Below are 12,651 nucleotides of genomic sequence, written 5' to 3' on the forward strand. Positions count from 1 at the left end.
GTGTCTTCCATCTTGGGAGTTATTCGAATGAAGAAAAGTCTTCTACTTTACGTTTAATCTATTCTAACTATCTTCTGGATGTGCCACTGGGCAAAAGAGACCTAACCATATATAATCATTACTTAGAAACTCTTAAATGCATCTCACTTCCTGAGAAGAAATGTGACCAAAACAAAACAAAAATTTCTCAAGTTCCTCAACATGGGCTATCTTAGATTTTCAGTTTTTAACTCTCCTCTACCACTATCAAGTACTTGAAAGCCTAAAGGCATCATAATCATTATTATTATTAGGAGCCGGAGCGATAGTAGTCGGTAAAGCACTCGCCTTGCACAGAGCAGTCTCAGGCTCAATCCCTGATACCACATAGGATACCTCATTATTACTAGGTATAATTCCCGAGCACAGAGCTAGAAGTACTGCATGTGACCCAAAAATCAAAAACCAAAACCAAAATATATACATAAGCATTATTAAATAAAATAATCCTCTCTGCTGTAATTACCACAGACCTTTATTTCTGTCCCTCCTGCCACAGTTTAAAATATTTCCTAATTCTGAATTTGTCTTCTAATTTTCCTAGTCACACTCAATATTCCAGAACCAGCTCCTATTAGGTGCTGATACTGTCTTTTATATTAAACCTTTAGTATGCATGCATATTCTATCCAAAGCAAGACACTTTGCAGATAAAAAAATATACTTTTTATGAAGTTTCATTTGCAGCAATGAATAATGTTTCAAAAAGAAACATTTCAAAACTATTTGAATCTGACATCATAACTATCTGAGACTGATACATGTTAGAATCAATCTGTTCTTACAACAGGATTTTTATGTTAAGAAGTAGTACAGAAGTTAAGTTGTTTGTCTTGTCTGTAGCTAACTCTAATTCAATCCCTGGCATTAAAGATAATCCCCTGAATACGGCCAAAAGTCACCCCTGAGCACAGGGCCAAGAGGAATCCCAGAGCACCTCCAGATGTGGCCCAAACCCCTCCAATCCCAAAGGAATACATCCTGAAACTGCATCCATGGGCATTTATCTCACAAAACAAATGTTCAACAAAAATAACATATGTGATGTTCATGCAGTTTTATTCAAAACTTCTCCAAACAAGAAATGATTCTTCAACAAATGAATGGTTAAACAATCTGTAAAATTATACATCTATATGATAAAATCTCACTTGGAATTAAAAGAAACTATTAAAACACAGCAACCTGAAGAAATCATTTTTGTTTGAGGGAGGGCACACTCCACAATGCTCAGAAGTTGCTACTGGCTCTGCACTCAGGAATTACTCCTGGTTGTGCTCAGGGGACTATATGGGATGCTGAGGATCAAACCCAGACTGGTCACACGCAAGTCAAATGCCCTACCTGTTGTACTACCTTGCAGGCCCCATAACGTGAATAAATCCTGAGGGAATTAAACTACTCACTATACTATTGCCCAAGGGACTAGAGCGATCATACAGAGAGGGCACTTGCTCTGCATGCCACTGACCAGGTTAAATTCCCAATACTGCATATGGTTCCCCAGCATGGGTGATCCCTCAACTCAGAACTAGAATTAAGTCCTGAGCACCACTGGGTGTGCTCCCCTGCCCCCTCAAAAAAAAAAAAAAACCTAGTTATATATTTTACAATTATAAACTTATGTAAGAACCTTGAAATGACCAAAGTACAGAATTTGAGAACAAATTAGTGTTACCATGGGTTAAGGATAGGGGTAGGTGGGAGATGAGGGGGAATGTGCACATCCATAAAAGTGCAGAGGTCCTTAAGATAACAGAACTGCTCTGCATCTTGGTTATGACACTGCAATATTGATTACAGAATGACGCCAAAGGAGGAAAGTGGGAAAAGGATGCACAGAATAATTTCTTAAAACTGCATATGAATCTATAAATGTCTTAAAATTCACAAATTATTTTTTTAAAAAATAACAACCATGTACTAAATCGCCCCCATCCCCCCAAAAAAGAAGATCATCACAAATAATCATAATTTTAAAAAAATCTCACTACAACTAGCAATACAATAGAGTTTTGCCCAAATGAGCTAAATAGATTTCTTTTTAAAAAGAGTAATAAAATTCTGGTTAGACACCAGACAGTGTATTTCTTTACACAGTAAAACTATTTCAGAAACTGGGATGGGGAAAGAAATAAAAAATACCAACAAGGGGTAGAGGGGAGGTTTACCGTGGTTCTTGGTGGTGGAATATGTGCACTGGTGAAGGAATGGGTGTTCGAGCATTGTGTAACTGAGACTTAAGCCTGAAAGCTTTGTAACTTTCCACATGGTGATTCAGTAAAAAAAAAAATAAATAAATAAATGAAATAAGTAAATAAATAAATAATTAAAAAAAGAAAAAAAGAAAGAAAAAAAGAAAAATACCAACAAAGTGTCTGTGCTCAGAACACTTAGTAGGATCCCAAATGACAATCTATATCTGCCTGAGCGCAAGGCTGGGCTTCTCTGGGCATAAACAAGAGTCAGTGCTGGGTGAAATCTGATCTGTTTGCCATTTAAACCCATGTGACTCACTGAAGCTGGCCGCATTCATACCTAAAAATACAAGAAATCTGCAGCTTAAGCAAATTTGACTCATTGGTTTTTTTACTATACCACTGCACATTTGAAGGTAGAGTTTTTCTATTTACAAGAGCCAGCTGCAGAGGCGGTTTTGCTGCTCAAATGACAGAGACTGTCTCCAAAATCAAGAGGCAAAGAGGATCCAGGAGAATCATTTGCTTGTATACATTTTCTCAGACTTGCCATGTGACCCCTTTGCGAAACAGAGAACGTGAAGCCTGCTGAGGCGGGCGGCCTAGGATGCCCTTCTGTGGGCAGCAGGCTTGTGCCACTAGACGGTCTCCAAAGAGAACTGAACTTCAGGCGCTATTAAAGCAGAGGACGGTGTGGTGGTCACCTGAGCAACCCAGCACCATTCAGAGGGGTGGCCACCAAATCCACAGAGGATTGGGTGCTTGAGACCTACCAATTTTGTCTGTCTGTCCCCTCTCAGTACCTTTTCCAGCAACGACCTCGGTCAGAACACCTGGTTATGATAGGGGGCTAATGACTTCTCAGTGTTGCTTGCCTCTTAGAGACCCTGATTACCCAGGAGCTGCCCAGGTTTCTGTCTGTCCCCTCGGATCCACCGGGAGGGAGAGTCAGAGCATGTGCACTCACCCATCAGAACACTCAGCAGCTTCTGCACTCGGGAATTGACCCCCACAATTCGGTAAAGTCCTTGCTCATTGATCCCTGAGGAGAGAAACAGTGATAATTTAATTAGACGCACCTCAGAACACAAGCCAAGCCAAGCCAGCCCAGTGTACTTTTCCCCCCTTCATTTTCTCAGTCTTCCTAAAAGCTGCTCTAATTAAAGTCCCCTGTCACTCAAGCCTGCTCTTAGCATAGGAGTGGGATTTGCTACAGCTGTCTAGGATTTCATGGATGTGCGGCACACTTCAGCCTCTGTGTTAGCTCATCATCAGAGGGAGGGAGAAAAAAAAATCTTCCTCTTTTGTTGCCAAAGGCAGCATCTGAGGAACGGTAAAGGATGCAAAATACACATTTTAAAATGTCACAGCTAACCAGGTATTTTTTTTTGGAGAGCCAAAAATGTCATGATAAACAATATTACAGAAAAGACTAGTTTATGATCTAGTTTCACGTTGAGAATGAAAACACGGAATATAAGAACATTTTTAACTTTGAAATTTTTAGTCACCACTGAGAAATTAGAAAATCCATTCATTTATACTGCAAACATTTTTACTAAGTAAAAAAAAAAAAGGCTCAAACCAAGGAATGGAGTCATCTTCAGTCAAACCAAGGAACAGAGTAGAGGGGATTTACCTTCTACACCCAAAAGAATTAAAAATGAGCCCACTTCAGTACTTGGTTTGTTCAGATAGAAGGCTTAGATCACCACCATAAAACTGATGAAAGGGGACAATACATAGCAAACGATATGAAATGGTTTTTCTCTGCTTAATCCTAGGCCCCCGTCCATTAATCTGTCTCTTAATTCCTAGTCTCTAATGTGTTTTCTTCACCCTACAGCGAACAAAACTTGTTCAAGTATAAATTGGTTCAAACCAGCCTTTAACTTAAAACCTTCCCATAGGGAAATAGTTGTCCATTGCTTTTTGTTATTATTATTTTTTATTTTTTATTTTTTTTGGTTTTTGGGTCACACCCGGCAATGCACAGGGATTACTCCTGGCTCTTCACTCAGGAATTACCCCTGGTGGTGCTCAGGGGACCATATGGGATGCTGGGATTAGAACCCGGGTCGGCCGCGTGCAAGGCAAACACCCTACCCGCTGTGCTATCGCTCCAGCCCCTGTCCATTGCTTTTTGGACCACAATCAAAACCGATTAAGACAAAAAGGCACTACACAAGTTCTCAGACCAAATCATCATCCACCTTCATTCCCTCCAGCTACACTGGCTTTCTTCACTCTGACAGATCAGGCTCAGGAACCCAAGTCACAGCCATACTTGCTTCCTCCAACAAGAAGGATACCTGTCCTGAAAGCTCATCATGCAGTTCTCATCAGCCTCTTCGCTCTAAGGCATCCCATAACCAACATTACTCTGCTGTCCTTTACCCTCTTCAACTCCATAGCAGTTAACTTTATAGTTTTGGGCTAGTTTGATCATACCCTTCTTCCTACAATTACAAAACCCCTGAGACTATTATAGCCCCCAAATCCCAAAGAGACTATTCAACCAGTCTAACTCCTGCACTTCTATTGACATATGATATAGGGTAAAATGACTAAAATACTGAATTATACACTACCAATGTGAACACTTTGGGGCAGAAACAAAATTATCTGGAAAAAAATTCTGAAAAAAAAACTTTTTAAAAGGTCCCAAATATTCATTTTCTCTGAGTGCTTACTGATGAAATGGCATTTCATGTAAACTGTCTTCATTTCCTCTTTGTGTTAAATGAAATCTCTCTTACTTGGAACTCACCACATCATCCACATTTTACAGAGGAAGAGAGCAAGAATGCAGTGGCCAAGAAACCAGACAAGCCAGGGTCTTCCTTATGCATTCATGACTAACTGCATGTATTTGTTTTGGGGGTTTTTTTGGTGGTAGTGGGGACTTTTGGGGTCACACCCAGTGATGCTCAGGGGTTACTCCTGGCTCTTTACTTGGGAATTACTCCTGGCAGTGCTCAGGGGACCGAATGGGATATTAGGGATCAAATTTGGATCAGCTGCGTGCAAGGCAAATGCCCTAGCCATTGTACTATGGCTCAAACCCCCACTGCACACATTTCTTTGGTTTTTGATCAGGAAAGACTGCACTCCTAGCTTCTAGTCAATATTTACTACACAAATTCAGTGGCAGGATTTAGATGATTAGGTTCTCCTCTTGCTTTTGCCTGATGAAATCTGAGAGACATATAACCAAGAATATGAACTTCATTGTGGAAGGAAGGTTATTTCTGTTTGGAACTCCTTTTAGCTCTATTTTTATGCCTCTATTTTGTTAACCCTAACTTTGGCCCTATTTTCACCTTGTCTTTTATGCTAATAAAAACCCCTAAAAAATCCCCGTGGGAAAAAAATCATAGTAATAAATGTTTCTAAAATTGAGAAAACTGCACTTAAGATGAGATGTTCAAACCAGCAGAGTTAGTGATAACACAGTGGTATCTATGCAGACACATACTTCCCCTCTCTCCGCTGGATCTAGAATGGGCTAACATCAGGCAGACTGTTGTACAATTTGCATTTTGACTGGAAATTCTAATAAAAATCCTAGTTATCAATAATTCTCACTGAATTTCTAGTGACTTGTAATTTTTAACTGCATGGCTTATACCACTGATGGTTTTACCAGCTGGGTTGAGGAGGTGGTGTCTCCAGCAGTGCTGGGGGGTGGGGTGATATTTCTTGACATACACAGCCCAGCTAAGTAGATCTAATCATTTTGGTGCTGAGCCCAGCAGTTCTAGAGGCTATCAGGATCACAACAGTGTGTTATGTGTTATATCAAGAGGAGAATGTGGCTACAGGGAAGGAACTCAGGTTCCTACAAATGGAAGACACCCAGTGCCAGACCTCTGAGTTATCTCTCTGACCCTCTGGTTTAACCAATTTTTGAAATATTGGCTAGATTCTCATTATTCATTTTAATACCATTGTGCAAACATCCTTATGACCCAACTAGACTCCCATACCCTTATTATTTTTTTAAGATCTATGCCTAGTTAGATCATCTACTGACTTACCTAGTTAGATCACCTAACCTTCTCAGTTAGATCACCTAATAACTTACCTAGTTAGATTATCTACTTCAACTTTATATTCTCTGCCAATGTTTTACATATTTTTGCAGTTCTCCTCAACTTTTTACTGCAAGGAAGGTAGTAGAAATAAGCAGGTATATATTTTTAAATGTTACCATCAATTAAAATAATTGCCTTGGAAAGAATACTTCTTTTTCCAGATACATGGTAGTAGAGGCTCATGAAGACATGACAGTTTTGTTTTCCCTTTTCCCTTCTATGCAGTGTCTGATAGCCATTACAAAGATAATTATATTTCTTATCTGCTAATAGCTTTAAAAGACAGAACTTTAAAAGAATTCTCTAACAAATAAAAAGGACTTCTGGTAGGGGCCAAGAGAATATAAGATGTAAAGTGACTGACTGCCCTGTATGTGCCTGATCTGGGTTTAATCCTGGTACCACATATGGTCCTCTGATTCTGCCAATAGTGATCCCTGAGCAGAGAGCTGGGAATAAGACTCTTTGACTTAAAAAACAAACCAATTTGGTGGGGGGATGCTGGGAAAAATGGCTGTAGAATAAACAAAATGTAGGTCTTTGATCTTGGTTCAAACAAAATCCAGAGGAAAAATAGTTATCAACATTTTTCTTTGGGAAATAGGAGACCAGTAATTCAAAGCTACCGATCCCAGAATAAAGGAATCTCCTTTTTAGCAACCAACCAGGAGAGAATGGATGCCCTGCCATTGAAACAACTCACCCAGCCTGTGTTCCTACAGACCCAGAAAAGAGCCAACGTTTCCAATGTGACAGGCAGGGTCAGACCTCAGCACTGCCACAGACTCCTTTTCCCTGCCAAAATGGCCCTTCTGGTGAAAGACCAACAGACTTAACTTAAGACCTCAGAGTCCACTAGAGAATTAGTGTATGTGATCTTATGCAGGAAATAATTTCCTTCTTTTTTCCATTAACCTGTCATTGAACTTAAGCATTTCTGTCTGCAAATAACAAATCAATAGTATTACAGTATACGTAATTTGCTCACAAACAACAGATATTCAGCCAGAGCAATAGTACAGTGGGTAGGGCATTTGCCTTATATGCGACCGAGCCAGGTTCAATCCCCAGCACCCACATGGGCGCCCAATCCTGCCAAGAGTAATTCCTGAATGCAGAGCCAGGAGTAACCCCTGAGAACAGCTGGATGTGGTCCCCAAACAAACAAATCATAGGTATTTTCATGATCTTTTATAATTATAACAGCTGTCACAAAATGTCCCTATTTTCAAATTATATTAATCCACGACTAAAAGCTGTTATTCTAAATGTAAAAGTAATTATATCAACACCTTGTTTTTAATGTTTTAATTGAAATTTCATTGACCAGATTACATATAGTCCCATAAATTACATATGTTTTACACACACACAGAGACATATATATCTGAAATACTTTTCTGATCAGCCAGAGAGATTGATAACAACATACATAAGCACACTTGCTTAGAGCAACATGACTTGTGGAAACAAGCTGACAATGGCATTTGGGGAGCTAATGAGTCACTTATAATCGGAAAACAGCTGTTAACAGGTCTGAGGTCTCACCAGATGCGCGACCTTCACTGAGAACAATGCCATCTGTTGAAATACCTTACCTCGAGTCTCCACGGCGTGGATGCACTTCCTGATTATGCTGAAGCCAATGCTGTCCAACTGTGCAGCTGCAAGAGAAAGAGAAGTACTGTCAGGACGCTGGCCGTGCAAATAACCCCCAGATCAAGGCCTGACCAGCCTCACCGGGGTCAATGGCAGAGTACAGTATGACCATGTATCCTTTTCATTTTTCCCACTAGAGGTATAATAATGATCCAACAAATTAGCTGACATTCACTGAGAGCTTAACAATATTCCAAGTATATTTGTAATTGCTTTGTATATTATTAACCTGATCAATACTCATAGTAAAAATTATTATTCAAGGATAACATGCAAGGTTACTGTTACTGTTTTTGGCATATCAAATACACCACAGGTAGCTTGCCAGGCTCTGCTGTGTGAGCGGGATACTCTTGGTAGCTTGTCGGGCTCTCTGAGAGGGATAGAAGAATCAAACCCAGGTCGGCCGCATGCAAGGCAAATACCTTATCCGATGTGCTATCACTCCAATCCAAACAGTAACAAGTCTCACAATGGAGACGTTACTGGTGCCCACTTGAGCAAACTGCCAAACAATGAGACAACAGTGCTAACAGACAGTGCTAACATGCAAAGTAATGTGTGGCCCCAAAATAATGGCTCCATTAAATAGCTCATTTATAGCTGAAGAAACTACAAATAAATTGAGCACTTCACCAAAGGAATAATTAAGCTTTGTGTTTGCTATTACTGGCAGTTGTAGGATGAACACATACTTCTTCAAAAAGTACAAAGAAAATGCTTAGTAAAGTTGGGTGAATGCTTTACAAAGACCTCATCAAGCCTAGCAAGTCCTCTAGGCTGATATTATTAGCCCCATAATACAGATAAAAACATTGAGATTTTGCAGAGCTAAATGTTTTGAACAAACTTACAGAATTAATATATGAGACTTAACTCCACAGTCTGTATCACCAAGTTATCTTATATATGACACTGCATTAAAAAGGAGTAGAATCTTTTAAAGGTGATTAAATTAAAAAGAAAAAAATATAAAGAAAGGACAGCAGAGCCTGGCAAGCTACCCGTGCCGTATCCGATATGCCAAAAACAGTAACAAGTCTCACAATAGAGACGTTACTGGTGCCTGCCTGAGCAAATCAATGAGCAACGGGATGACAGTGATACAGTGAACTGGTTAGAAAATTAAAGCAAAAAGCTACCCAGGTAGTACAGATCATCTGTGTGGCGAAGCAAAGGATGGGACGTTTCTCCTTCTGCTCCAAAACTCATTGTCACTCAAAATAAATGACCTACTACAGCAACTTTTTGCCCACAGGGCAGTACAGAGCAATTCCCAAGCTGGTAATAAAGCACCAAAATTCACCCTGCACTTTGTTACCCCGAGATGAGACATATGGTGATTTTTAAAGAATGAGTCTATAGGGCAGGGAGATAGATCAATAAACTAAGTATATACATTGTACACAGGACGTGCGGGCTCAAGCCCCAGAGCATCGCCCAGAATGAATACCTCTACTCCCAACACAGAGCCAGGAGAACCACTGAGAACCACTCTCTGTATGTTCCAAGGAATAAAACTGTTGGGTGATATGGTAAGTCTGTTTAACTTCTGGAGCACCTGTCAAATTGCTTTCTACAGCATAGCACCATTTTACATTCCCACCAGCCATGCAAAAGGATACCAAATTCTTCATCTCATTCCAACATTTGTTACTGTCCTTTTGATTACAGTCATTCTCGTGGGTGTGAAATGGTACCTCATTGTGTTTTCTATTTGCATTTCCCTAATGACTAATGATGTTGGGCACTTTTTCATGTGCAGAGGAGGGTTTTCATTCCTTTATACAGTAGTCATACTCGAGCTTACTGGAAAGCATTTGTCACAGGAGGAATTATTTTTTGCACTTAAAGAGATTTCCAAAACACAACTGTGATTCAACAGACAGTTGAAGCCTTTTAGTTCATCTTTTAAGGTGTGCTTAAGAGTACACTTTCATGGGGTGATAGTCAAAGAAGTGTGGGAGAAAAAGAATTGTCATTTTGTGTAATCTCTGGAGAATGGCAGAAACTAATTCCAGAGTTGTATGTTTTAAGTGTAGCTTTTTTTTTTAGCTTGTTCTGTGAAGTATTAATGCACTTTTATCCCAGACAGACTCATTTTGCTTCCCTTCCCCATTTTGCCTCCCCATTAATGAATGCTCATAAAAATTTCAGAAAATGTGAAATTACTAGGCAGATGACAATGATAACACTAATAGTCAGAAGATGTAAGTCCATAAAGCCCAAATAACATAAGAAATAAAAACATAGTTACAGATAATCCTGGAGGGGGAAATGAGTCCTTGAAATTTTTCTTGTGAAATTGTCAAAAGCTAGTTCCTTTTCTATATAATGGATATTTAATGGAAAATGATAAAATGGACCCTCTAAATTATATACAGAAAAAAAATCCATCAACCTACATTAACTGCAATTACGTGTTCTGATAAATGACAAAAGCATTTCTCCCCATTCCCAAAATTTAAGTAAATATTTCTTCTTTAGTTTTCCTACCATTAGAAGTTCTCCAATTACTTTTAGACCAGAAACATCCTTTTCTTAAATCTTACAGAGATGTTACATATAAACACCTTATACATTGTGAGTGACCCATACATTAGCTAAGTTAAAATGTACGTAACAGGGGCTGGAGTGATAGCACAGCGGGTAGGGCGTTTGCCTTGCACGCGGCCGACCCGGGTTCAAATCCCAGCATCCCATATGGTCCCCTGAGCACCGCCAGGGGTGATTCCTGAGTGCATGAGCCAGGAGTGACCCCTGTGCATTGCTGGGTGTGACCCAAAAAGCAAAAAAAAAAAAAAAATGTACGTAACATTTACAGATTGCAGTGTCAAATATGAGGTAACTGTTAGCCTCTAAAGTGTTCCAATTGCTCTCCTATGTGGGACTTTAAGATGCATAGTAAGGAAACAGAAAAGAGTCAAAGGTTGCATAATGGGGAACTAATTGACAGAACTGAGGTGGTGAGGGGGAGTTTGAGTGGAAGGGGTATTGAAGTTCTTGAGAGGGGGATGAGGGTACATTGATGAAGGGTGTGGTATGAGAATTATGAGCACGGGAAATCATTATGAACAGTACTGTCAGCCACAGAATCTCAACAAAAAAACAAAGTATTCAAGTTGCTTACTGATAATTATTACAAACTGATGAAATTATGTTGAGAAGGTGCTAGAGAAATATTGCAGGGCGAATACTCTTTCCTTGCAAGCAACTGACACTGGTTTGATCCCTGGCACCACATATAGTCCACTGAGCACAGCCAGTGGTCACTCCTAAGCAAAAAGCAAGGTAAAAGCCCAAGCACTTCTAGGTGTGGCCCCAAACCCTCCCCGCAAATAAAATTCCCGCTAAACAGTTTTCCTCAACAAAGTACTTTCACAAAATACAGCTTAATAGTTGTCATAAATCTCAAAACTGGAACTGGTATATAAGTTTTTGCATTGCCTTCTGCCCTGGCACACTACCCTGTCTGTCTAGTCTTTGTCTTTGGAATTTGGAACACACACACACACACACACACACACACACACACACACACACACACACACACACAGTGTTCTAAGCATTACTTTCATCAACTTGTTTTCCGATGATGTGATGATTAGGTCACTAATGATTATCAACTGCTTTATTATTTAATATGTACCAGGTACCAGTAATGTGAAAGGGACTATAGTGTATACATAAACAGGTTATTATGTCTGATCTCTGCCCAGCAGATACTTAATCTAAGTCAATTGAAATCACCTATTCTGTGAAAAGTGCATTCCCACTGAAAGGTTCAAGAGCACCATCACCAAGGAGCAGAGTTTCCTAATGACAGCAAAAGTCTAAGTAGCCGGCCAGATGGCAGTGGCTGTCCTTAATCCCCTTGAGCAGGTGATTCAGCTCTTTCACTGAGCCAAGGCTCAGAAAAGGTCAGGGATTTATAAGCAATTTCTGTATCCGTATAATCTCCAGAAATAATCTCTCATTAAATATCTACTAGGCTTGCATTATTCCCTTAATTTGACTTGAAATGAGTTGTCGCAGGATCAGTGGCTTCAGGGCCTGACATCCGCCATCCTGCAGGGAAGGTCTGGACTGGCTGGTTTTCCTGCCTTGAAGCCTGAGTTGGGCTCTGCCAAGGGCTTCACATACAGACAGGGCAAACAGTGGTTGTAGAATGAATATCCACAGAGCTTGTGCTGAATACCCAGGTTGACCTGCCAAGTGAGAAATGTGTCATCCTCTTCATTTATATTTCTCAACTGTTGAGGCCTTGTTTCTTGATTTCCCTTTACAGAGAAGAGAGGGTCAGGGTCACACAAACCTATTTTCTCAAAGTTCTATGGAGAACATGAGGACACTGGGGAGGTGAATCGACAAGCCACACTGAGGGCAAAACCAGAAGTGGGAGGAGGATGTCTCACAGACTGTTGAGGTTTGTGCTATCAGGTCGAGGGCATGAACTCTGCAAGGAGGTAAGTAATTAAATCTAGAAACTGGCGTACTGCAAAGGGCTTGAAAAATAACACTCAGAAAATCTCAATCAAGTATTTTTCTGGTCTAAAAGATGATGGCTGATGGGCCATATAGACAGACATGGATTTTTCTGCATGACCAGAGTTGTCATGTTCTGCAGCTTCTGAAACCCCAACCCATACTTTCTCAAC

The 12,651-nt window shown here is 40.0% G+C and overlaps 1 protein-coding gene across 4 annotated transcripts in view; it reads right to left on the reverse strand.

Moving 5' to 3' along the window:
- Positions 1 to 12,651, reverse strand: part of ARHGAP26 (Rho GTPase activating protein 26) — a 486,560-nt gene that overhangs the window by 207,027 nt on the left and 266,882 nt on the right. For all 4 annotated transcript variants that reach the window (XM_055141710.1, XM_055141709.1, XM_055141708.1 and 1 more), the window contains exons 13-14: positions 7,933 to 7,998; positions 3,205 to 3,279 (exon numbers count right to left, since the gene is read on the reverse strand). In XM_055141710.1, the coding sequence (XP_054997685.1) occupies positions 3,205 to 3,279; positions 7,933 to 7,998 (141 nt within the window). The remainder of the gene's footprint in view (positions 1 to 3,204; positions 3,280 to 7,932; positions 7,999 to 12,651) is intronic.

Source organism: Sorex araneus, chromosome 6 (assembly GCF_027595985.1).
Source record: "Sorex araneus isolate mSorAra2 chromosome 6, mSorAra2.pri, whole genome shotgun sequence".
Classification (NCBI taxonomy): Eukaryota; Metazoa; Chordata; class Mammalia; order Eulipotyphla; family Soricidae; genus Sorex; species Sorex araneus.